At 53.3% G+C, this 23,211-nt stretch overlaps 1 protein-coding gene across 1 annotated transcript in view; it reads right to left on the reverse strand.

Annotated features, from left to right (window-relative positions):
* Positions 1-23,211, reverse strand: part of POLE (DNA polymerase epsilon, catalytic subunit) — a 28,969-nt gene that overhangs the window by 463 nt on the left and 5,295 nt on the right. The window contains exons 12-47 of the mRNA XM_049805205.1: positions 22,651-22,783; positions 21,871-21,984; positions 20,733-20,945; positions 19,694-19,801; positions 18,784-18,912; positions 18,289-18,391; positions 18,048-18,194; positions 17,269-17,414; positions 16,178-16,326; positions 15,689-15,781; positions 15,268-15,412; positions 14,586-14,743; positions 12,905-13,100; positions 11,970-12,184; positions 11,611-11,713; positions 11,333-11,413; positions 11,124-11,246; positions 10,818-11,036; positions 10,285-10,494; positions 9,599-9,742; positions 9,093-9,233; positions 6,650-6,803; positions 6,456-6,562; positions 5,414-5,590; positions 4,780-5,003; positions 4,410-4,630; positions 3,585-3,789; positions 2,965-3,138; positions 2,554-2,679; positions 1,909-2,041; positions 1,606-1,795; positions 1,357-1,488; positions 1,056-1,249; positions 638-838; positions 225-350; positions 19-108 (exon numbers count right to left, since the gene is read on the reverse strand). Of these exons, the coding sequence (XP_049661162.1) occupies positions 19-108; positions 225-350; positions 638-838; positions 1,056-1,249; positions 1,357-1,488; positions 1,606-1,795; positions 1,909-2,041; positions 2,554-2,679; positions 2,965-3,138; positions 3,585-3,789; positions 4,410-4,630; positions 4,780-5,003; positions 5,414-5,590; positions 6,456-6,562; positions 6,650-6,803; positions 9,093-9,233; positions 9,599-9,742; positions 10,285-10,494; positions 10,818-11,036; positions 11,124-11,246; positions 11,333-11,413; positions 11,611-11,713; positions 11,970-12,184; positions 12,905-13,100; positions 14,586-14,743; positions 15,268-15,412; positions 15,689-15,781; positions 16,178-16,326; positions 17,269-17,414; positions 18,048-18,194; positions 18,289-18,391; positions 18,784-18,912; positions 19,694-19,801; positions 20,733-20,945; positions 21,871-21,984; positions 22,651-22,783 (5,524 nt within the window). The remainder of the gene's footprint in view (positions 1-18; positions 109-224; positions 351-637; positions 839-1,055; positions 1,250-1,356; positions 1,489-1,605; positions 1,796-1,908; positions 2,042-2,553; positions 2,680-2,964; positions 3,139-3,584; positions 3,790-4,409; positions 4,631-4,779; positions 5,004-5,413; positions 5,591-6,455; positions 6,563-6,649; positions 6,804-9,092; positions 9,234-9,598; positions 9,743-10,284; positions 10,495-10,817; positions 11,037-11,123; positions 11,247-11,332; positions 11,414-11,610; positions 11,714-11,969; positions 12,185-12,904; positions 13,101-14,585; positions 14,744-15,267; positions 15,413-15,688; positions 15,782-16,177; positions 16,327-17,268; positions 17,415-18,047; positions 18,195-18,288; positions 18,392-18,783; positions 18,913-19,693; positions 19,802-20,732; positions 20,946-21,870; positions 21,985-22,650; positions 22,784-23,211) is intronic.

A 23,211-nucleotide genomic window follows, 5' to 3' on the forward strand; every position in this document is an offset into this window, starting at 1 on the left:
TAGGCAGGAGGGTGGTACCTGGGAGGAGATGGTGAGAGCGAAGTCTCCAGCACAGCTGCAGTACACGGGCATGTGTGCCTCCTTCACGCCATGGCACTTGTTGCACACCTGGAGGCCAAGGAGTTTTAGGTGGGCCAGGAGACGAGGCCAAGTCCCTCTGCCAGGGCTAGAGTGAATGTGTCCAGCCTCAGTCAGCCAGGGGGACGGGCAAGCCCCGCACTCACCAGGTCCTGCAGCACAAAGGCCATTAGCTTCTTCTGCAGGGCTTCCACCAGCGCTGTTTCGATGGCATCGGAGTCATACTGCGCCTGGCAGTTGGAGCAGACCCAGCTGGGCAGCACTGACCCATCCTAGGAGCAAAGAGGAGGGAGGTGAGCACCAAGAGTCCCAAGCACTGGGATGGTGAAACCGGTTTCTGGAGAGGACGGAGCATCAGCCAAAGCCAAGGGATGCTCAGAGCTGTCACAAGCAGCTAGAAAAGGAGGTGAAGAGAAAACGGCCTTTAGGTGAGGTAGATCACCAGCAGCAAGCAGAGTTGCAAAGCAAAGGGGTTGAGAGAGAAGATGGGTAATGTGATTGACCGGCCTCCAGCACTGCTATGGTGGGGCTTCTGGTGTCCCCGGGAAAGAGGCTGCACCTGGGAGAGGGCAGGGTCCTTGCACAGGTCCAGGTCCCTGCAGAAGTTGCAGTTCCTGCAGATGACTTCAGGGAGCACATAGGAGCGGCAAGGGTCCTGAAACTGGGCTGCTTCTGAGAATTCGCCCACCTCGATGAGGCGCAGCAGGTCCCGGCGCAGTTTGTTCACCTGGTTGGTTATGTTGGCATCCAGGGAGAGGACCTACAAGAATAACAGCCAGATAAGCCTACTAGCAGAGAAGAGTGTCCTCACCAGGACAGCTCATATCCTTGTGACCTTGTATAGATGCAGGGCAAGACAAACTGGTTGTAGATCACTGCTGGAGGAAAGCTGCAGCAAATCTGAGCCATGGACAAGGACCAGAATTTGAGCCTTGACCGCAAAACTTCAGAAAAGGTGCCTCGCCCACCTCGCTGACCTTGCAAACGTATTTGATAAACTCCAGAGCCGGGTTGTTGAGTGGCAAATGGGAGCCAGGCAGCACTGGGAACATGTCTGAAGGCTCAGTGGCATTACGAGAACCAGCCATCTTCTTCTGGATCTTCTGGGTGATGGTGAAGAAGCTCTGGGTGAGCTCATTGGCCACGTAGTCCTGCGAGAAGGTGATCATGCCTACAAAGATGGAGCAGAGAGCACTTGAGCTGTACAGTGGCATATGGGGACAGCAAGGTGAGTGGCTCTCCACCTGCACCAGGGCTGCCCCGTGGCTCAGCACTCACCAGGCAGGGCCCCCATCTCCCCCAGTGCCTCCTGGGACACCTGGCTGGTGCTCCTCCTCTTGACGGGGGTGCTCCCGGGGGCATTGCGCCGCAGTTCCTCCTTCATGCTGTGGTACACGGCCACGATGTAGGCTGGGGAGACACAGGCAAGGCTCCAGCTCCAGCCCGCGCCAGCGGCCACCCCGCTCCAGGCTCTGCCTGGCACTGGGGAGGCACAACGGACCTAGTCTGCTCCCTGGGACAGCTCACCCGACACGATCATCAGGAAGTAGCTCTGGCAGGAGGCAGCCTGGGGCAGGAACTGCGCGATGTTCCAGCTGTTCTCCAGCAGCTCCTCCACGTTCGGCTCCCCTTCTTCTTCCTCTTCTTCCCCCGCCACCTCCTCCTCCTCTTCATCGCTGTCCTCCTCCTCCAACACTTGCCTTTTGCTAGTGTCCTTCTGGAGGAGGCAGCGATATCGCAGTGGTTCCTCGTGCTCAGCCAACGCCACCCCACTTGGCTCAACCCCCCAGCACTCTGCTCCGGGGGTACCGAGCGCTTCCCATCTCTTACCTCCCCACAGTGAATGCGAGAATCCACTTTTCCCTTGATACCTCCATAATTTGCTGGATCCATCCAGAGCAGGAACTCCCAGCAGCGCGAGAAGGAGATGGTCAGAGAGTGGAAGATCTCCTTGGAGTGGATGCTGGAGGGAAGAGACTGAAGTCACCCCCAGCATCGGCATCGTCCCTAGTTCAGAGTGTTCTCTGTGGGACACTGTGGGGAGGAGGTGGTGCTGGCAAGGAGAGAGGGGGTACCCCCCTCTCCCATCCAGCCACTGGTGGGGACCCCAGGGGAAGCCATGCCCTAGGAGTCTTGGCTCCCTATGCTTGTGTCAAGGTGCCTGTACCATGGCTGGTATACTGAAAGCCAGCCAGGGGAGGAGGTGCTGGGCACCTCAGGTTCTCCTAAAGGTCTTTTCTGGATTGAATCCTATGAGTATTCTTGGAATATTACCTATAGAGGACAGCTAAGGGACAGGCCCCTTCTCCAGGCATGACACCAAGAGAACTGGGAAGTCTTGTCCCTCAAGGAATTCAGTGCTGAGGCCCATCAAAAGGCAAAAAATCTGCATCCTCCCTCCTGGCCCCAAGCCCTGCCGCAGCTCCATCACCCGGGAGCCTCATCTCCAGGCCCAGCTTGGTGAGCTCACCCCACCTGTTGATGATGTACTCCATGTAGCTGATGGCATCCTCAATGCGCCTCTTCTTGGTGCACAGAATAATCCGGTTGAAGTTGGCGTAAACTACTGAGGAGCCCAAACGCTTGAACTCAGCCACCAGCCTGCGGGCAGGGCACAAGAGCAGGAGTCAGCAGGCAGGAAGGCAAAGCCCGAGGAGCAGATGCCACCCGTAGAGGCCATGCTGATCCAGCACAGTCAGGAGTCAAGTGTGTTGGCCATGCCAGGCAAGGGAGCTCACCCAAACAGTATGGGAGGTCCAACCTACTGCCCACCTCTGTGGAGGCTGCGGCAGAGGAGTGACTGTGGGTGCCAACAGCACCTTGGTCACTAATGCAAGACTGTCCCTTCCCCGTTCACCAGCCTGGCATGCTCCAGGTCTCACTTACTGCAGGAAAAGCTTCTTCATCATGTTGTGGAGTGTGCGGTGCAGTGCCGGGTCATAGAGCAGGGATGAAGGAGAGCGGAGCCAGCGGTAAAAGTGAATGACCTGGTTGTCTGCATAGACGTTGTGATACTGTGTGATCTCCTTCACCCAGCTCACCACCATGCTCTTCAGGATCCTGCCAGGGAGCAGAGACCAGCATCACCCCACAAGCCACGAGTGACCCCTTACCCCCATCCAGAGAGGGACATGTTTTCAGATACGCTGGAGGATTCAGAGCAGGATCTCTGCCAGAGCAGAAACATGTGAGCCCTCAGCACATGAGCCACAGGGTAAATATGTGCCTCTATAACCTGGTGGAGCACAAAAAAAGGAGAAACAGGAAAGGGCAGTCTTCACCAACGTTCCCATACATCTGCTGGCTGAGCCACCAGGCAGTTCTGAGCCCAGGATCTTCAAAAGTCTGTTGGAGAAGATGCCTGCCCTGCCCTCGAGGCCTGAATTTATATTTAGAGCACCCCACAAGCTCCATTGCTGGCACGAGTCTGGGAAAGGCTAAAGTCAGGAGGGAATGAGAGGATGGAGACCAGATGCTTCACCTCCTGCTGGTTCCTAGAGCAATACCTGAAAGTGTTGGAGCAGAGGGCAGTTTCGTCATAGCTGGCTGGGATGTTGGCAGCTTGGTTCCCTGTCACCATGTCTTCTAGGGATGCCTGCTGAATCACGTCAAAGCTGATGCTCATGCTGGAGCCTCCTTCCATGTCATTTATGTGGTGGGACTGTAACACCGTGTTTACAGCCAGGCTCTGGATGTCCAGCTCCAGACACACTAACAGCAAACACAACCTCTCAGCAGGCAGGCAGGGCAAAGGACTGACAAGGACACCCTCCCTGCCCCTCTGCCAGAAGTGCTTTTCACAGTTCTAAGGGTGATCTATAAGTGTTGCCACACCAAGCGGGGAGATGCTTTCACAGGCTTGACTGTCTTGACCGGCACTTGTCTTCCAGCAACACTTGGACCTACTAACCCTCTGGGGACCACCAGTTTTTTCTGGAAGCTGCAGCAGAGGAGCTCAAAAGAACCGACTACCACTCAAGCTGCTTCTGCATCTGAGAAAGACCTGTCCTTGGGTCAGCAGGGATGACCAGTTGAGCTAGTCTGTCCTTGGGCTGACACATTGCAGGTGGTCTTCCGAGTGCTGCTGTCAGTGGCCATGAATTGGGAAAGACTGCATTCGGATGCCTGCACGCATTGCAGGCGAGACCTCCCTGCCCCAGGACGTGCCCCTTGCATGCACCTTGCCCAGACTGCTGCTGAAACGCCAAAGCTGCTGGTGACTACTGTCAACACAGAGATTCTTTGGAGACCGCATCCATCCCTCTCCAGGGCTTGCAGAACAGGATCCAGCTCTGCACCTGCTCAGTGCCACCACCCTACTCCCTCCTCACCTGTGGAGTAGCAGCCGGGGTTGTTAATCTCCACAGAGGCTCTCTCATCAAACTCCATAACCAGGCGGTTGTCATCAGCCTCCTTACCCCCCAGGTCTGGGCGGGCCGTGGGTGAGAGCCACAGCAAGTGGTTGTGACGACGGAGGTGGCGCGAGAAGAAGAGGTCAGAGCCGAAGGTGGAGATGTCATCAGGGAGGTTCCCAATGGGGATGTGGTAGTACCTGGGGTGCAGAGAGGTGAACAGTCATTGGGGTGAGCACAGCCGCAGAGAAGACGGGGGCCCCTGCCTGTCCCCTCAAGGGATGAGGCAGCCTCCCATGGTCACAGCAAGGGCATGGCAGCCCCAGGGGAACGTGGCCGACCCAGGCACCTGCTCATCTCGAAAGCCTGGGAGAGGCAGGTGTCCAGGTTGAGGTAGTGGCGGATCATGCGGCGGGCGGCATGGCGCTGCCAGTCCAGGACCGAGTAGCTGATGTCATCTACCAGCCGGATGGGGACCAAGGGGAACTCCTCAATGATGGGGATCCCGCTCGCCAGCCGTTTCAGGTCCCAGTTAGACTGCACAGCGACCAGTGTAGGCCCCCGGCGCTCATCCTGCGGAAAGGAGAGGAGGACGCATCCTGGTGCACCTCTCCAGTGAGCACCTCTGCTCAGCAGGAAACCTGCAGTGCTGGATGCCCTGTCCCTGCAGCAGGTTCCCATGGTAGGGACAGCACACCCCAGCACTCCTGAAGCACCCACCTCCATGCAAGCAGCTTTCCAGCTGAGCACAGAGATGGGGGGACATACTGAGGTGGCCTCGCTGCTGGTGCTGCCCGAGACAAGCCACCCCAAGCAGGACAAAGTCCCTGAGCAACACTCGCTTCTCCCCTCGACCTTTGGGCCAGCAGCTATGTGCAGGTGCTGTTGGAACTGGTGCACCAGTGCTTTCTGCAGCATCCTCCCCTCTCCATGTGTCTGCACAGACAAGGTCCCTGCGGGACCTTCTCACACCTTCATCTCACCTTGTAGCCCAGCAGCAGCCGCTGGATGGCTCTGTAGACCGCCTTGGGGTCGGTCTCAGCACGGACTTCGAAGGTGTGCTTGTCTGGGGGCAGCAGCTCTTCGCCCACCTTTTCCAGCAGTGCGCTGCGCTCCGCCGAGAAGAGGGTGGTGAGATTCGGCATCTGGTTGCTGCGTACCTGCACCCAAGGGGGACTGGGTTGGAGCTGGGGGGAGAGGGACCCAGGGCTGCGCAGTCCTGGGGGGTCCTCCCCTTCGTGCATCACGAAATGCCTTCCACCAAGCCCTGCCAAAATGTGGCAGGGATGTGTGATGCATGGAGAAACCTCCCGCTGCCTGACCGCCATCACAGAATCATAGAATGGTGTGGGTTGGAAGGGACCTTTAAAGATTACCTAGTCCAACACCCCTCCCATGGGCAGGGACATCTTTCACCAGATCAGGTTGCTCAGAGCCCTGTCCAACCTGACCTTGAACACTGCCAGGGATGGGGGATCTGCCACATCTCTGGGCAGCCTGTGCCAGTGTCTCACCACCCTCACTGTAAAACATTTTTTGCTTAATTCCAGTCTACATCTGCCCTCTTTTAGTGTAAAACCATTACCCCTTGTCCTACCGCTACAGGCCCTACTAAAAAGTCTGTCCCCATCTTTCATATAAGCCCCCTTGAAAGGCTGCAGTAAGGTCTCCCTGGAGCCTTCTCTTCTCCAGGCTAAACAACCCCAACTCTCTCAGCCTTTCCTCACGGAGAGGTGCTCCTCCCTCTGACCATTTTTGTGGCCCGCCTCTGGACCTGCTCCACCAGGACCACGTCTTTCATTTGCTGAGGACTCCAAAGCTGGATGCAGTATGCCAGGTGGGGGTCTCACCAGAGCAGAGTAGAGGGGCCGAATCCCTTCCCTCGACCTGCCGGCCATGCTGCTTTTGCTGTGGCCCAGGATGGGCCAGGTTGGCTTTTGGGGTGTGAGCGCACATTGCTGGCTCATGTCTAGCTTTTCATCTGCCAGTACCCCCAAGCCCCCAGCCTCCAACGTCCCACCTTACCTTGTCCAGCACAAAGACAGCAGCTTTGCGCTGTGAGGGGATGAAGAGGCCCAAAAGCGCCTTGCTGCCCTGGGAGCTGTGGTAGAGGTAGATGTGGCGAATACTTCCTAGGGAGACAGAGCACAGAGCATCAGTGGTACCCGCGGGCACCAGGTCCTGGGCGCCCCATGAGCTCCTCTCCCAGGCTGCCTCACCTGGCTCCAGGTAAGTGAACTGGGCCAGCGAGCGCATCTCCAGGTGCTCAATGTCAAAGGTTTCGGCCTCTCGCCCTGCCAGGTGCCTGACGAGCTGCCTGCTGACCATGCACACGCAGCCCAGGTGGATCAGGGCACGGAGCAGGAGCGGCACCTGTAATGATGGGGAGAAATGCGTTGGAACAACTACTAAGCTCCTCTCGGGGGCTTCAGACCTAGAACAACCCAGCTTAACAACCACAGGTAGGACATACCTGAGGCGCCTGCGGCATGAGTTTGGTATTATCACCCTTGCCGGTGCTGGAGATACGGAACAGGTATCTTAGTTCAGATGTGTTCCTATCTAGCCCCAGATCCCACCCTCAAGGACAGCAGCAGGTACTTTGGAGGACGTGTGGAGCGATATCTGGGCAATCTTGCAGCTCTGCAACTTATGGTTTGGCACTCCACAGGACAAAGGCTTCATCTGAACCACCAGATAATTGGTACAGTGGGAGATCCACCACTGAGTCGCCATGTTTTATTAACCCTACAGCTGTCAACTCCACCGCTGCAGAAGACTCCTCCTGAATGACTTGCTGTGGGACCTAGTCCCAAAACAGTGAGAAGCAATAAACATTCCTTGCCTAATCACGCTTCCCTCATGCCAGTTTCGATTTTACAGACCCCTAGTACATCCCATTTTCAGATCTCTTTAGCAAGCTGAAGCATTCCCATGTCCCTCAGTCCCATCCCTGCAAGGAAGCCATTCCCTCCCTCACATCCTCCTTGTCATTTTCCTGTGTTAGTCCTGCAGCATTTTTTTGAAGACTACGCTCAGAATTGCACTGCAGATGTCTAAAGATCAAGACAGATCTTTCCTTCCCCAGGACTGTGTCCAGCTGGGTTGTCTGTATATCCAAGGATGGAAACTCCACAACCGTCTGGGCAAACTGCTTGACCATCCTTGCAGGAGTTTTTTCTGATGTTTACACAGAATTTCCCATGTTTCAGTTTGTGCCCGCTGCCTCCCATTCTCTCCCTGGGCACCACTGAGAAGACCCTGGCTCCTCTCCTTTACTCGTCCCATCAAGAAGGTCCCCTGAACCTCTTCTCCAGGCTGAAGAGTTCCAGCTTGCTCAGCCTCCCCTTCCACGACAGATGCTGCAACCCCTTGATCATCTCACTTCCTTTTATATCTTTAAAACATCTCCATGCCCCTTGTTTTACTTCAGTTGCTAATTTTAATTTCCTCTTAGCTAGCTGCTTCTTGACTTTACCTAGTCCCACTTATTAAACACCATGGTAGTGGAGAGGACTCAGGTTTGCTACCAGATCTCCTACAGATATGATGAATTTGTGTGCATACTAGTCACTTCAGCAGAGTAATTTGAAATAAGTTTTGGGTGCTGCTTATTAAACTAAGAGTTGTACCTTGCCTTGTGGGACCTTTCTCCAAATTTCTTAAAAGCAGAAATTTAAGGTGACTAAAACCGGTTTCTTTCATCCTGCCCCACTGTAACATCTTCCAGGCTATACCAATAACTTCAGTAGCTGAAGACTCCCAGCATTGTGATGCTCTTTTTGCCCTTGCAGCCTCTTGCATCTCCCAAAGCATTTTGTAGCTAATGGTACCACTGCTCACACCAAGCTTGTCCTACTTAGGCAAAGACTTTTGATCCATAATAATTCTATGTTGCATTTTAGTAGCACTTGCCTTTGCCTTTATGCTTTAACATACAGCTCCACTCTTACAATGGTGCAACCTACTCTGCCACTTCCATATAGGTCAGGTCCTGACACTATAATGTCTTCTTGATTAAATTCCTGTCACCAGGTCTTGAGCTGCTGAACAAACCAGTGTCCTCATTAGAAGCAGGCATCCCACTTTCCCATCTTCATTTTCAGGCTTTCAGCATTAATAGCTCTGGTAAATTTAATTTTGGCTTGATTGCTTTGTACTGAACTTTGTTTAGGTTGTTCTTGCTCCTCCCAAACTTTCAAGCTGTATCCTATTCTTCTTTCTAAAGCTTTTATAACCTCATTTTAGAGGACAGGGCACCCAGACCTATGTACGACTCCACACGTGTTGGGTTTTCCCCCATCTTTACCCTAGATACACCTTACTGTTTCTGGTTCAAACACCAGCAGGCTGGTTCTGGTTTGGTTCAGAGGAAGATCACCCTTTCTGCTTAAATGCCTTCTTTCCCCAAAGCTTCCTAGCTTCAAATAAACTGAACCCCCTTTCCCCGACATGCCTTAAACCATGTGCCGATACTCAGTCTCTCTGCCCGTATGAACACAGGTATATTCCCCAGTAGTCTGCTGCGCAGGGTCTTTGATTTTTGGTGTCTCACCAAGTTGTTGAATTTTTCAGTACCAGGTATCCCCCCTGTGCCCCTGGCACTCAGGCTGATGAGTTTCCATGCAGCAATCCTTAAGAACGAGGACCTGGAGGAGTTACCTGTGTCTCATACACTCCCTCGATGTCCGGAGCAGAGAGGTCTGCATTGATTTCATTGATGTGCTCTTGGTACATGTCTTCAGGGACAGAGTATTCATACAGGTTGTAAACTAAGTTTGAGCGGGGAAGGATCCTGTTCACCTGCCGAGACAAGGGACACACTTAGCAGGACATGTCACACCACGTGGCACCGCTGCCGGGAGCTGGGGCACTTCTAAGGGCTGCAAGGAGCTGGGGTCTGAGCCAGACCAGCTCCTGGTGTTCCTCTCTGCTAAGGAAATCAGTGGTTTATGGTCATGCATGTTACAAATTCCCATAACAGAGAACCTGCTTTCTGGGCAGGCTGGGATTAGCAGAGGGAGCGGAGACTGGATGAAGTACATCCATGGGGTGGAAGAGTGAGGCCCTGTAAGGCAGATGCTTGTAATATCTGCTTGCAGTGGAGGTGAAGTGCCTTATCTCAACCCAAGTGGCTGCTTCCCCTTCCAGAAGGGGCAGGTTCTCACCCTCCTGTAGGCTGCTCCCTCCTCCGGCTTCGGGACGCGCTGGTTGACGTAGAAGACCCGGGGGATGCTCAGTCTGATGCAATGCAAGTCGCTCCCGATCACTGCCCACAGCCTGAACAGCCCAGGCTGGCTGGTCTCAGCAATCTGCAGGACATGGGCGTACAAAGTTAGCATTAGCAGGGAGATCCAACATGTTATCAGTGCTTACGTCTAAGCTGCAGAGCACTTTGTGGTTCTATATGGCCAGATAGTGGCCACAAAGAGAGCAGGGGACTAAAGAGTCATCACTCTCAGCGTTGAAGTCCCCATGTCCTGCTACTGTCCCAGGACACCGTGGAGAAAACTCTGTGGCTAAGGCTGGCCAACCAACTCAAGCTGACCCTTGATGTCAGCCAAGTCACTCTGATGTCCTACTGCACAATGCTGCCCATGAGCTGAACTGGAGCTGCCCCACTGGCAGATCTACACGCACATCCCAGATTCACCACCAAGGACCACGCGGGCTCCCGTTTCCATATGGATGTGCGCGAGCCTGAGGCTTTGCAGCCCCACCTGGCCTCCCCAGGGTTAACACCAGAGTGGCCTTGGGGTCAGCAGTCCCTGAACTTCGCCATTTGACCACAGATAGTGCAGATACGAGGCTTACGCCCCGGGCTGCCCTCCGTGGCAGGTCACCTCCCCAGTACCTGCACAATCTGCCAGGGCAAGTCCAGGATGCTGCGCGCTGTCCTGCGCAGGTAGCTGCTCAGCCCTTTGGAGAGGGCATCGCGGACCACTCCTCCACCCGCTGTCACCCCGCCATCCTCCAGACGCCGCCTCTTCTGCCGCTCCCGCCGCTGCCGAGCCTGCAGCTCCCACTTCTTCTGGTGGTAGCGCAGCCAGACCAGCCGCTCTTCCTGAGGGGGGTGACAGCACACGTGAGTCAAGCCAGAAACCAGCACAGGCTTCCCAGGCCCCCGACATGGTGCCATACAGCCAAACCCTCCATCCCCCAGCCCCACATCGTGGTCCTGCCCCAGCTGTGAAGCCACCATGACCCCCCTTTTCTCCATCAGCGGTTACATTGCTCCATCTCCTGGTTATATTTCTCCCTGTAGCCCTGAGCCATGGGTGTGCAGAGGGTTTCAGGAGACCCACAGATCGCTCCTGGCAGCACCCAAGCTGCTTGGGTGGACGAGCACAGCCCCAGGGCATCTCCTGCCCAGTCTGCTTCACCTACCTTGGTGGTGCCCAGGGGTGGAGGTGGACCCAGGATCTCTCGCCAGGACTGGGATAGCTCCAGGTACTGGGACATCTGTTGGCTCTCCTCAGTTGCAGGGACTCGCTTCCGCTTATTTGCAACGGGAACCAGTGGCTGAAGGGTCTTGGAAGCCCCGAAGTCCTCTATGTCACCAATCTGTGAGCTGGGCGTCCCCTCCCGGGGCTGGTTGGCGAGGACCTGAGGAGGCAAGGACAGCAGGTTGATGTGGGTTGCAGGAGAAAAGCCCCACCAGCACAGCCAGCACCCTTCCCTCGCCCTCTTTACCTGTCTCTTGCCTTCCGAAGTGAAGAGCTCATTGATTTTTTTCTGTTTGTACACATCGTTCTTCTCCAGGAGTTTCTTGTGGAGCCAGTCTGGGTGCCGGACCCGTGGCACTGGGTTCTTTACCTGGAGAGCATCTCCAAATTACACCAAGTTCCCCCACCAAAGCCCTCCTCTTGTCCCCCCACTGCCCCCCACCCCGTGCCCCATACCTGCTGGAGGGCTGCAGGAATGGTGATGATTTTCTGGATAGTGCTGCCCAGTCTCTCAATGTAGTAGTCCCAGTCCAGGATCTGTGAAGAGGGCAGAGCAGTGGGTAGCGAAGAAAGCCGAGTAGAAGGCCACTAGACGCAGGATCAAGCATCTCCCCGGGACCCCTGTCCCTAGCACCCTGCTTTGCGAGTGCAAGTAGCCACTGCCCAGGTCACGCCTCCGAAGGGACAAGCCCTCATCCTGGAGCCGGGGCCATCCGCAGGGATGCCCCACTCACCGCACGGATGTTGAAGTCCTGCAACGACGGACTCTTCAGCCATTTTCGGAGGTAGTGTTTGCGCACGCTGTGCTCGGCCTGGAAGATGGCAAGGGGGATGGCCCTGGGGAAGGCAGGGAAGCACTTTTTACCCACCTGGACCAAGGCTCTGGTAGCACACGATCCCCTTTCCCAGCCTGCTTCTCCTCCCACTCTGCAGGGCCACTGCGCAGCAGTTGTACGGTGTTATCCATCATTAGTCTTGCTCACAGTCTGAGCCAGCAGGCAGGTGATCGCTTGGCCACACCACACCAGCTTGCCCTTACCCTCTTGGTTGCCCCCACACTGTCAAAAACCGTGGCCCCTCAAGATGGTGTTACCTCTCAGTGACTGGAGACCCTTCTGGTTTCTTGGAAATGATGAACCGGCAGCTCAGCCCTGCATCCTTCACCATCTGGTCCCCCAGGAACTCTGCCAGGCGCTTGGCAGTGCTGATGGAGGTGGACTTCTGCTCCCCGTAGTCCTCCAGCTTGCGCGACATGGACCGATTCTCAGAGATCAGCTCAAACAGCTCTGAATCAGGCATGTTGGCAGCCTGAAAGGGAGGAAAAAATCCCAAAGCTAGCAAGAACATAATGATGAAGCCTTACTACTGCCAGATATGGGGAGTGCGTACACCCAATTGGTGTGGCTTTTTACAGGGAGCCTGGGAATTGCTCCCTGTTGCAGCTGCTAACGTGACCTATTGAAAAGAGAGTGTGGGTTTGAGGCTTGCATCGGTTTATGCTGTGGCTGGGATGTGGCAGCACTGCTTTGTGTTGCACACACAAACTAGTTGGGCTCACCAAGCACTTGTTGTACAAGGTCATTGCAAAATGGAAGGACTGAGGTCCCTCTCACCCCCCAGTTTCTTGCATTTTCTCTGCTCTCCCCAGTTATTATATAGCCAATGTCTCTGTGCTCCTCATAAACCACTCTGCGGACAAGTGGCTCTCTCATTCTCTGCCCCAGCAAATGCCCTTCACTAACGTCCTTAGGGGGTGAGGGCCACCAGACCAGCTCCATGAAGGAGATGACTGGAGAAGGACACCACTCACCCACAGTTACAGCTGAATGAAGAGCCTTTGCACTAAAAGACACTGAAAACATCCCTTTTGGACCAAAGCGGCAGAAATAGAATGGAAGTGACCATCAGAGGCACCGAGGACCACCACCTTGTGCAAGTGAAGTCCACCCTCCCCACAGTGCCCGACCAGCTCTGACACTTCTTCTCCAGCTCCACCTCAGGAGCACAGATGTGCTGAGTTGTGCTTACCTTGCTATAGAGCACATCCAGCCAGTAATCGGCCACCTTGGCCACAGAAGCGTAGACCTCCTCCAGGGTGCTGCCTTTCAGAAAGGCTTCAAATACAGAAGACTGGAATATCTTCACTAGCTGCAGCTCTCCCCGGCGCTTCACCTCAAATCCCTTCAGCTCAGCCAGGGATCCGTCCTCGTTGAATACAGCATACCTAGGAGACATGGTGTGGGCAAAACCTGGTCTGTGCCAAGGGACACGTCCTCCAGGATCCTGCTGGTGTCCCTCCTGCCAGGGTGCTTCTCCCCATGCCACCATGCCGCCATCTGACACATTCAATGGAGCCACGGTGCTTGGCACTAGGATGATCTCAGAATTATCTACAGCTGCTCTAGGAACCGTTTCAACTTGGTCTGCAAAAGCACGTCAGCTTGTGCCCCAGCTCATCCATACCGATTGGGAGAATGATCTTAACTGCACACAAGGAAAGGGCAGGAGGTGAGAGCCCGGGTGGGGACACGGAGGAAGATATTAGGAAAAGGTTTAGAGAGAAGGAGGAAACTTTGCCAGCTCAGTTGCTGGCAAAGGGATTAAGAGGAAACTGAATGTAGCTATGACACGACTATAACAACACTCCTCCCTCTCTCCTTTTCTCTTGTATTTTTTTGCATTTCACAGCTCCACCAATTATTTGCATGTCTCAAGAAAAACCTTATGGGAACAACAGCTAAGAGAAGAGAGGAGATACTCAAACCTACATCATTGGCAAGCCCTTCTCCCACCTGAGCACGTTCCTGGGGGCACAGCCTTCTCTTCCTCCACCAACGATGGTGCCTGCCAGCCACCTCCAGGCTGTTTTGTTTGGAGAGTGACCAAGAAATAATGCACTTGCTAACATCCCCAAACTACAAGAAACCAAGAGACCCCAAGAAAAGAGTTCTGTAAGCAAAGTCCTCTCAGTGCTTGGCATCACCTTGACTCCTGTGGCAAGGACTCACTGCTTGCAGAAAGGCACTGACAGGAGACAGTGGATGCTGGAGCTCACCTAATGGGGCATTAAGCAGAAAGAAGCATAGAGCTGTAAGGACAGAGGGTGCTGGAGGGCAGTGACAGCATTTCTTGGAGCTGGACCCAGGTCCGTGGGCACCCCTCTAACTAGTGGTTGCTACTGCTCTAGCTCACATTTCTCTCTAGGAGGCTGCAGAGAAATCAGTGGAGTTTGAGTACAACTATCCTATAATGTGACAGTAATGGCAGGACCTGTTCCTTCTTCCAGATGGAGAAGGAAGGGGACATATGTAAGAGAAGCATTACTGGAGGTCTGTGAACTCCTGAGAGATGGGAAGGCAGGAACTGGTGAGTTTAAACAGATTTGGTTGAATATATGCAGTATTAGAAGTCCTCAGAAGGAAAGTCAGAGTTCTCCTGCACACCTCAGAGCCAAACAGGGAGACTATGTCTGGTCACCAAGTTGGAGAAATGTTGTTTTGCTCTTATCTTCTAAAATTGGTTGCCATAGTATGGCACTGGAGGCAAGCGCACAGCTGGATTCAGAGATGATCTGGTGTAAGGAACTTGCCATTTAAAGCCAGCGAATCAAGCACACTGCAAGGGGCAAGGTCCCACATGCACGAAGGGAAAGAGACCCTCAATCTGTTACTCCGAGGAAGTGATAATATTTCAGGCTTTGAAATCTCACCTTTTCTTCAGCTTCTTGCCCTCCTCCTTGGAAGCTGGGAGGATCATGGCCAGGTATGGTCCATCCACTTCAAAAAAGATGCTGTTCTCTGAGCGTGTGATGTAGGTCAGAGAGGCTGGGTCCTGCAGTTCCTGGTACTGATCATTCGTGAAGCCTTCCTATGGGCACAGCCCCAGAAGAACAGCTTCACTCAACAGCCAGGCTGGTTACACCAGGCAATGCCCTTCAGGCACACCCTGCCCAAAGGGATCACTGAACACCCTTCTGAAAGCTACGGCACAATTTAGGACTCAAAAATCAAAACATCTGACACCTGCCTGTTTAGAAGAAAAAAAATGCTCTGGACCCTAAAATTATATTATTTTGTCTTACAGAAGATGGAGCAAGCAGAGGATGGGTTTGGACCTTGCTCTAGTCTGGATTCCCAGCCTACACAGGTGAGCATGCACCAACCCTGGCCTCTTACACACCACCTTCTCTGCTCCAGGGATATCGGAGCCTCTCCCTCTGCTCAGATGCTCTCTGGGGCAGAGAGAAGCTGTGCAGCAAGCAGGGCCATCAGCCCCAACGTCCCACTTGCTACACGGGGAGCAGAGATGGAAGAGAGACCCTCCTCTCTTGTCAGTCCTCCACCTCCTTCTTCCCAGACTGCAGAGCTGTCCTGGATGGGTGCAAGACTCACCTTCACCAGGATGTTCAGCATGGCACCTGGGTAGGAGATTGTCACCTTTGGCTTCTTGGCATTGGTTGACTTGATGACAAAGTTCTCCGGAAAGCTGTTGGGGAGGACACACCAAATCCCATCGGTATCCAGTTCCAGAGGTCTCCTAAGGAAGGAAGGAAGAAAGGTAGGTCACTGTCAGGAGGGGAGTGCATGATAGATGAGGATCAGCTGTGTCCTCCATAAAGGCAGAGGCAGCCTGTTGCATCTGCTCTCCAGTCCCTTCTGCAAAGCAAACCCTCCTAATACAACAGAATAACCACAACAGCGTTAGAAATCTGAATCTTCAGCATTAACTGCTGAAAGCTCAGGTGTTTAATGTGCTTCCACATCTGTCCCAGATGTAGATGGACCTTCCTTCCCCAGCTCAGCACATACTCACCCAATCTGCTCGATCAGTTCCCTGGCCTGGGTGATGATATTCGCTCCCGTGAAGCAGACGATGCCAGCCATTTCCATGGAGTACCAGCGAGCTCTGTGAGCAGAGGAGTCAAAGTGAAGAGCTTGAAGTGCTCCCTCCCAAACCCAGCTATGGAAAGGACAGGAGGACCTCCAGAGGAAGAAGGGCAAGAAACATATCAAAACTGGCCCTTGGTAGATTGTTCTCCCTGTCCTAGTTATGATGCTTCAGAAAAGCTGGAAACCCATAACAGATAAGATTCCTGTCACTTATGCCCAACACTTCATGTCTGGCAGGAGTCTCCAGGATGAGAAGTTGAGGGCTGAAGCAAGAGGAGAGTGTTACAGGCAGCACCCACCTTCATCCTGGTGCTTCAGAGGCAGGTGAAGCAAGCGACAGCCTCACTAGGACAATCCAGATTCCCAAGGGTACTCACCAGGGAACCCCAGCACCGCCCAGGGGGACACTCACCCTTTCCGCATGACGTAGCCATAGAAAGAGTTGAGGATGCACTTGTGGGCCAGCTGCAGGGAGTCATACAGGATTTCCATGTTCTTGCAGCGCTTCACTTCAGAGGCATCTCCTGACTCCACTGCTGCAGACAGCTTCTTCTTCCACACCTGCAAGCCAGAGGAAGGGTCAGGACAATCCCACACATCACTACCAGTGGTATCCAACTGGTTCCCCCTCAGTCCCAGTATAGCATTAGAACTCTAGAACAGTATCTTTGCCAAAGATGGGTAGCATGAGCTAAACATTCCTTTTTCTTTTGCAGCAGAGGAGGAGCTGGCCAGAGGCACTTTGCCACACGGTAGGAGGGACCTGCAGCACCAACCATAACTCTGACGGTGACCATCAGAATTCAAGTAGTGCCGGCAGCGCTGCCCACCTGTGTCAGTTGTGCTGCACCACATGTGCGCAGGCAAGAACTGAATACGCTGCCTGCAGCAGTTGATGATGTCTGGCTGAACAGTAGAACCACCTGTGTAGAAAAAGCCTTTCAGCCAGCTCTGTGATTCATGGCAGAAGAGGCAGCTGGGAGTAACCACAAAGCAAACAGCTTGATAATTAACTCTGCCAGAAGTAGGGTCCCAAGGCCTCATCATTGCTTCCAACACACTCCAAGAATAACATGCCCTGGTGTCCTCTAGCAAACCTCAACCAGCAGAGAACTAGAACATCCTCCTGGGATCAACCGCTCCTTAACCTGAGGTCTAGACCTTGCTTCTTAGCTTGTCTCTTTTCTCCATGTAGGAAGAATGCCCCAGACTGAACCTGGCCAGATCAGACATAGCAGAACAGAGACTAGCTGAGGATTTGCTAAACCTAGCGAAAACTGGAGATGCAGCTTTGTTTCTGACAGCACCCCAGAGGCAGTAAATGCCACGGCAGCAGCTGTTGAAGATTCGGCAGTGAGCAGCCACAGCAGTCAGCAGCTCCACCATGTCCTTCTCGAATACAAAGGCTGAACAGTGCAATCCTTTAGGGCTCGAGTTTCCAGTGAGAGAGGAGAGGTCCCCAGCCTCGGCAAGATAAGTTAAACCAGAAGCTGAGTTTGGTACCTTGTGCAGCCCCTTGAACTCATAGCGGCGGTCCCTGAAAGCTCGCACTGTGTCCACATAGAAAGAGTTCTCTCGCTGGCAGATGGTGGTGACTCGTTCCTCCACCTTGGTGACGTGGATCTTCTTGTATGCCTTGCGGCAGTAATCTAGTCAAGGGAAGAAGCAAAGGGAGCTTCTCAGGGATGGGTGCCTGCTACGGACAGAGGGATGGGCACAGTATGGACAGGGAGACATCTAAGCATCAGGCACGGGTGAATGGGGAGATGGTCCTACTGCAAAGGGAGGGGAGGGAAGATACCGGCATGGAGAGAAGCAGCACCTCATTGTGGAGATGCAGGGACAGGCGGGGGAAAAAAATTCATCATGATACAGGTATGGCCCATCCACAAACCCAGGCTCTGCCCCCAGCCAGCTGGATGCTTCTGCTGAACAGCATCACTCCAGGTGATGGGATAACGTTATATTTCTCATTCATTAACAGGCTTTAATTAGCAGTCTTCCAAAAAATGGAGCCATTCATGTTTCAGCTCAAATCCATGGCTCTCAACAGACAAAAGGAGAAACACTGACACAGGCACCAGTGCCTGGCCCCTCTTTAGGAAACACACAGCAGCCTGCTGGGATCCTGGAGAAGGTCTGCCAAAGCATGGTGTGAGACCAGACCCAGTCTGAACTAACATCACAGCCATAAGAGAGGTAATTAATGGCGAGTACGACTCACAGTCTAGATTGCAAAACACTGGTCCAGATCATGACATTGATTTTTTTATTTTTTTTACCTGCCAGCCGCTTTTTCTCGTACTTGGCCTGTTCTTCCCGGGAGAGCTCGTGGAAGGCGCGGGGTGGTCCCTCGGGGGAGAGGGGAGGGAACTTCTCTGACTCCAGCTGCTGCTGGATGCGGTGATACTCACTGCGGCTGGCAGGCACTGTGGAGGAGGGCAGCCATCAGTTTCCCAGGAGAGAAGCAGGAATTTGTCTCCATCTCTATGGGTTGGACTGCAAGGTCCTTACTGTACTTACTGAACTCTCCTCTCCACTGCCAAGTCATCCGGCGCTGACAGTTGGCACCCGGCTTGTTAAAGTCACAGGCAGCACATGTGGCCTCATCCACCATGGCTGAGGGCTGGACGCAAGTAAGAGACACAGAGGTGTTAGAGAGGACAGCTCTCCAAACGACAGCCCATGCCAGAACAGGCGCTGGGTGGCAGAAGCGCATAGGTGTGAACATCAGAGATGGTACTCTGTCAGTTCTCCTTTCTAGAGCCTTTTGAGAACACAAAGCCCACAAAAAACAATAGCTGTTTTTTGGGGAAGAGTCCTAGCTAAAGTTGTAGCTCAACATTTGCAGACCTGGCATCCATGGCAGCTTGACCGACTGGCTGTCACACCCAGCCTTATCTGATCCCCCTGCCCTGAGCAGAAAGTTCAGCCCTTGTTGTTAAGGGGATCCAATCAGAAGGACCACCAAGGTCATCTGAAATACAAATTAGGAGAGATGAGGTTGATGTTACCCACCTGCAACCTGTTGGTCAGAATGATGTTGGGGTACATGGCCCCCACATCCAGGTGGTAGATAAGGGGACACTCAATTCTGTTTGGAACATCCTTCAGGGAATTCAGTTTGACCTTGATTTCATCACAAACCTGTAGCAAGAAGAAAAGAAGTGAAACTCAGGCAGGAAGGAGTTACTAAGTCCAATACTTGTTGAATTTGGTCCTTTATTCCTGCACAGGGACACCTGCCGCTGACTCTGGGGAAGGATTTAAAGGACCAAAGGAGCAGCATCAGGGACTCCTTGACCACCGGTATTTTAGGTTTTGTTTTGGACCTCCAGGGTAGGCTTTATCTGTCGGGGTAAGTGGAAGGTGAGAGCAGCTACCTCCTAAAGGTTACTCAATCCAGGACCTTTTCAGTGCAAACAGGTTAATGGAGACAACAGCAAAGACCAGAAGTCCCAGTCACTAACTGATGATGCCCTCCAAGAAACTCCACACTTGGCTTTGGAGAGGGGTGACCTGCACTTTGTAGCTGATAAGAAGCAAGGAACAAGAGGAACATGAGTATTTTGGATATCTGAGTGGCCTGTCTTCTTAATAAATCCCTTCCCAGCTCTCTCAGAATGTTGCTCCTAGTTGAACCTGCACAGGGGAAAGCAGGAACCGCATCCCTCAGCTGGGGCAGAGACCCCTGGTCCCTGGGCATGGCTCCAGCAGCTGGAAAGTGGGGTGCTGGCTGGGGCTGCTGGAGGTCGCGGCTGCTTATAACATCCCTTAACACCATCTACTCTGTAGATGCCCATAGATGGGCTTCTTCGTCTTTCTCCATAGAGCGTAAAATGAACGTAAACAGGCACCTTGAAGCTGCAGCCCCAGCCTGGCAGCTCAGCCCTCCCTGCCAAGCCCAGCCACGCCACGGGCAACATACCTCCTGGAAGTTGGTGACTTGATCCAACGGCAAACCCTCCTCCTCCTCAATGGCATGTCGCAGCGTCTTCTCCACGTGCTGCACCAGGAAGTCAAACGCAGCAGGATTCTGCAGGAGCGTGGGGACGGCACTGAGACCGTGGACAGCCGACCCTCGCTGCAGGCTGGCAGCTCCTGCCCTGCTGCCCGTGTCCCTGCCTGACTTGGGGAGCTCTGAGCATGGCCCTGCATCATAGGGCAGCATATTGAGGCACAGGCAGGGTCTAGACCACTGACACCGGGTCAAAAAAAAAAAGCAAGGAAGGGAAGAGACAAGCACAGCTAACAAGCAGCTGGTTGCATTTGTGTTTGGTAGTGCCGCAGCTCTCATGGTCGCATGCTGGCTGGTGCAAGGGTCCAAAGATTCAGACTTAGTTCAGATCCTTTTACACACCCAGTGCGTGCTCCCCATGATCGTTCACTAGATGATATCCACCAAAATGTGCCACACTAAGTGTAATGCATCACATGACAGAGAATGAAGCCACCCCACCTCTGAAAAATTAAGAGTCTGTGAGCACAACGCAGGCGTGAAGCAGGACAAGGGGGAGGGGATGGAGATAGCAGCGTGAACCAGAAACAGGTGATAGATGCCCAGGAAGGGTTCTGAAGAAGCTTTGTTTGGGTGGAAGAAGGACAGAGGGAGGACAGGACCCCAAGGGGACAGAGGCATATCTTCCAAGAACCTGGCTCAAAACCAAACCCAAAACCCCACTTCACTCTCCCTTACTAGAAGCAAGCCAGACCTTGTTGACAGCATGTGACACATATGACACTTGCTTTCCTAGTGAAGCACAGATGGCCAGTTGGAGGCCTCCTCCCAGCCCAGCTCAGCCCAGCCCAGCCCAGCTCCACGCTGCTTCAGGTGCTCAAGGTCTTCTGAAGTATGACAGGTACTGCCCAAGGCCAGCAGGGACTCACAGGAGACGTTAACATCAGCAGAGGGTTACTCCTCACCACCACATTGCACAAGGACAGGGGTTGGCTGCGTGGCCCCTTACCATTTTGAAGCGGCATGGGATGTCACTGCGGAAGACCCCAGATTCCAGCGCTTCCACGTGGCCTCCCACATATGTCTCTGAGTCCAGCACATGTCCGTCTTCTGTAAGTTTGTTGAATTCCTGCTCCTGCTTGTTGGGGAAGATGATGTTGGCGTGATAGGCCTGAACCATCAGCAATGCCTCACACAGTGTCCCAGATCCTTTTCTTAACACCTGCCAAAGAGACATCAAAGCTGGTTTTAAACTCAAAAAGAGTAGATTTAGATTAGATATAAGGAAGAAATTCTTCACCATGAGGGTGGTGAGACACTGGAACAGATTGCCCAGAGAAATTGTGGATGCCCCACCCCTGGAAGAGTTCATCGTCAGGTTGGATGGGGCTTTGAGCAACCTGGTCTGGTGAAAGATGTCCCTGCCCATGGCAGGGGGGTTGGACTAGATGATCTTCGAAGGTCCCTTCCAACCCAAACCATCCTGTGATTCAGCAAGAAGTGCTATACAAGCGCTGGTGGGACCAGACTGGCCTTACAGCCACACCAGTGAGCCAGTCGGCTTCAGCTGGTGACACACGTGTGACCGTGCAGCAAGCAGTGCTGCAGCCCATGGCAAGGATGATGGGAACAAGTGAGAAAGCAACACTGACTCCTTCAGGTTAGCTGGGAGGAAAGCAGGCTAGGGACAGCGCAAAGACCTCCAGACCTCTGCTGCCATCACCTCCTGACACTACTCCACTGTCAAACGCCTTTGTAAGCTAAACCAGGTGGGGAAAGAGCAACATTTCCTACATGCTTAGCACAGACAGCTTCCTAACCATCCTCCCTACACGTGACAACAGCCATCAGGAGACCCAGCTCTGCATGACCATGACTGCTCTGAGCATAGAGCAGCAGCCATACTTTCTTGCTCCAGCCCTGTACTGCTAACCCTTAGGTCTCTTGTTCTTAGGCACCACTCTCAAAACACCCCAGGGCTGTGGAGAGAAAGGAGTAGCCTCCAAATCCACCCTCCCTCCCTCCCCGACACAGATGGGAAAGTGCCTGGGCAGTGGGAATCAGGTCCGTGGCCAGAGCGTCCCTGCAGCATGGGAGGCGCAGCTCTTCGCCCAGCAAAGAAATCAACATTTCAGGAGTGCACCCACCTCATCAGGCTCCATGGGAATGATGGTGCACAAGGCGAAAATGAAAGGATGCACGTACTTCATATACATGTAGTAGGTAGCAACGGCATCGGACACTGAATAGGTGGCCAGGGTCTGTTGGGGAAGGGTGAGAGGCAAATTAATCCAAATCACATGTGAAAGAGCAGCTCAATGCCAATAATCTTTCATTGCTTCCTGCTGGACATGCTCATATCAGCAGGAAGGGAAAGGTGTCTTTCTGCATATCCTAGATTGTAAAGAATAATCTGCTTGCTTCTGAGGACATACTGCTCTAGCTCTAATTACACAGCAATACATCAGCTTTGAATGAGAAGAAATGGGGAGGATGAGCTCATGGCACAGATGCCACCCCATTTGGGAATCAGGAGGCTGCTCCAGGGCTTCAGCAGGAATCCCTTGCCCATGACACCTGGAGCATTAAGTCTATTTCTTGTCCCTCCAGCAAGTCATGGCTCTTCATGGTGTTTCTGATTTAGGTGGTGCCTGCCAGCTCACATTGATGTAAATAAATACAGAAAACATACAGTGCAATCCCAGTGCTAGAACCACTTCAGAGAAATCCTGTTCTTTCTCCCCACAAGCTCAAGTGCTTCTAAGGCACTGGCAATTTGGGGGGACAGATTGGGTTAATTTCTCAAAACCCATCGCACTAAGCGAAACCATTTTGTAACACTTTAACTTAGAGATTCAATCATATTGCAGCTGTTCTGGGCTTGTTTTCCAATTGCTCAGAGGAGATACAGCACAGGGAGGGAATACCTGAGGCTCCTCCGTAGCCATCCGGCACATCTCTTCAGGGTCCAGCTCTACTGGATCGTAACCCAGTTTTGCTTTAGCTGCTGCTTTCAGGTTGTGACTTCCCACTGGTAGGTAACTGTCTCTCTTCACCCACCTGGACAGAATCAGGAAAATACCAGTTTATGCAGAGAAACCAGCCCTGCCCTTCAAAAAGAGGCTCAGACTTGCAAACGGGACCTTGACTGGAAAGGGGACCTCTCACGAGGACAGCCAAGAGCCAAGCATCCAAGTGCCGTGAAGTAAGAGGCTGCCCAGATATCCTGCATCTCTAGCAATGCACTTAAATCCCAATGTGGACAAACCCCAGTATCCATACCACCACCACTGCTCAGAACTACCACCTTCCAACTCCCTCAGTGGCTTTAAGATAAACATTTAACCACTGGAGGAGACACCACTAGGACTGCAAGGACAGCCAGCCACTCTCCAAAGTCCAGATGCTGCTCCAGTGGAAGAAGCCCACATAAAAACCCCAACTTGGCTCTCTCTCCCATGTATGCACAATGCGTCTTTTCCTCTTCT

This window comes from Accipiter gentilis, chromosome 7 (genome assembly GCF_929443795.1).
Source record: "Accipiter gentilis chromosome 7, bAccGen1.1, whole genome shotgun sequence".
Classification (NCBI taxonomy): Eukaryota; Metazoa; Chordata; class Aves; order Accipitriformes; family Accipitridae; genus Astur; species Astur gentilis.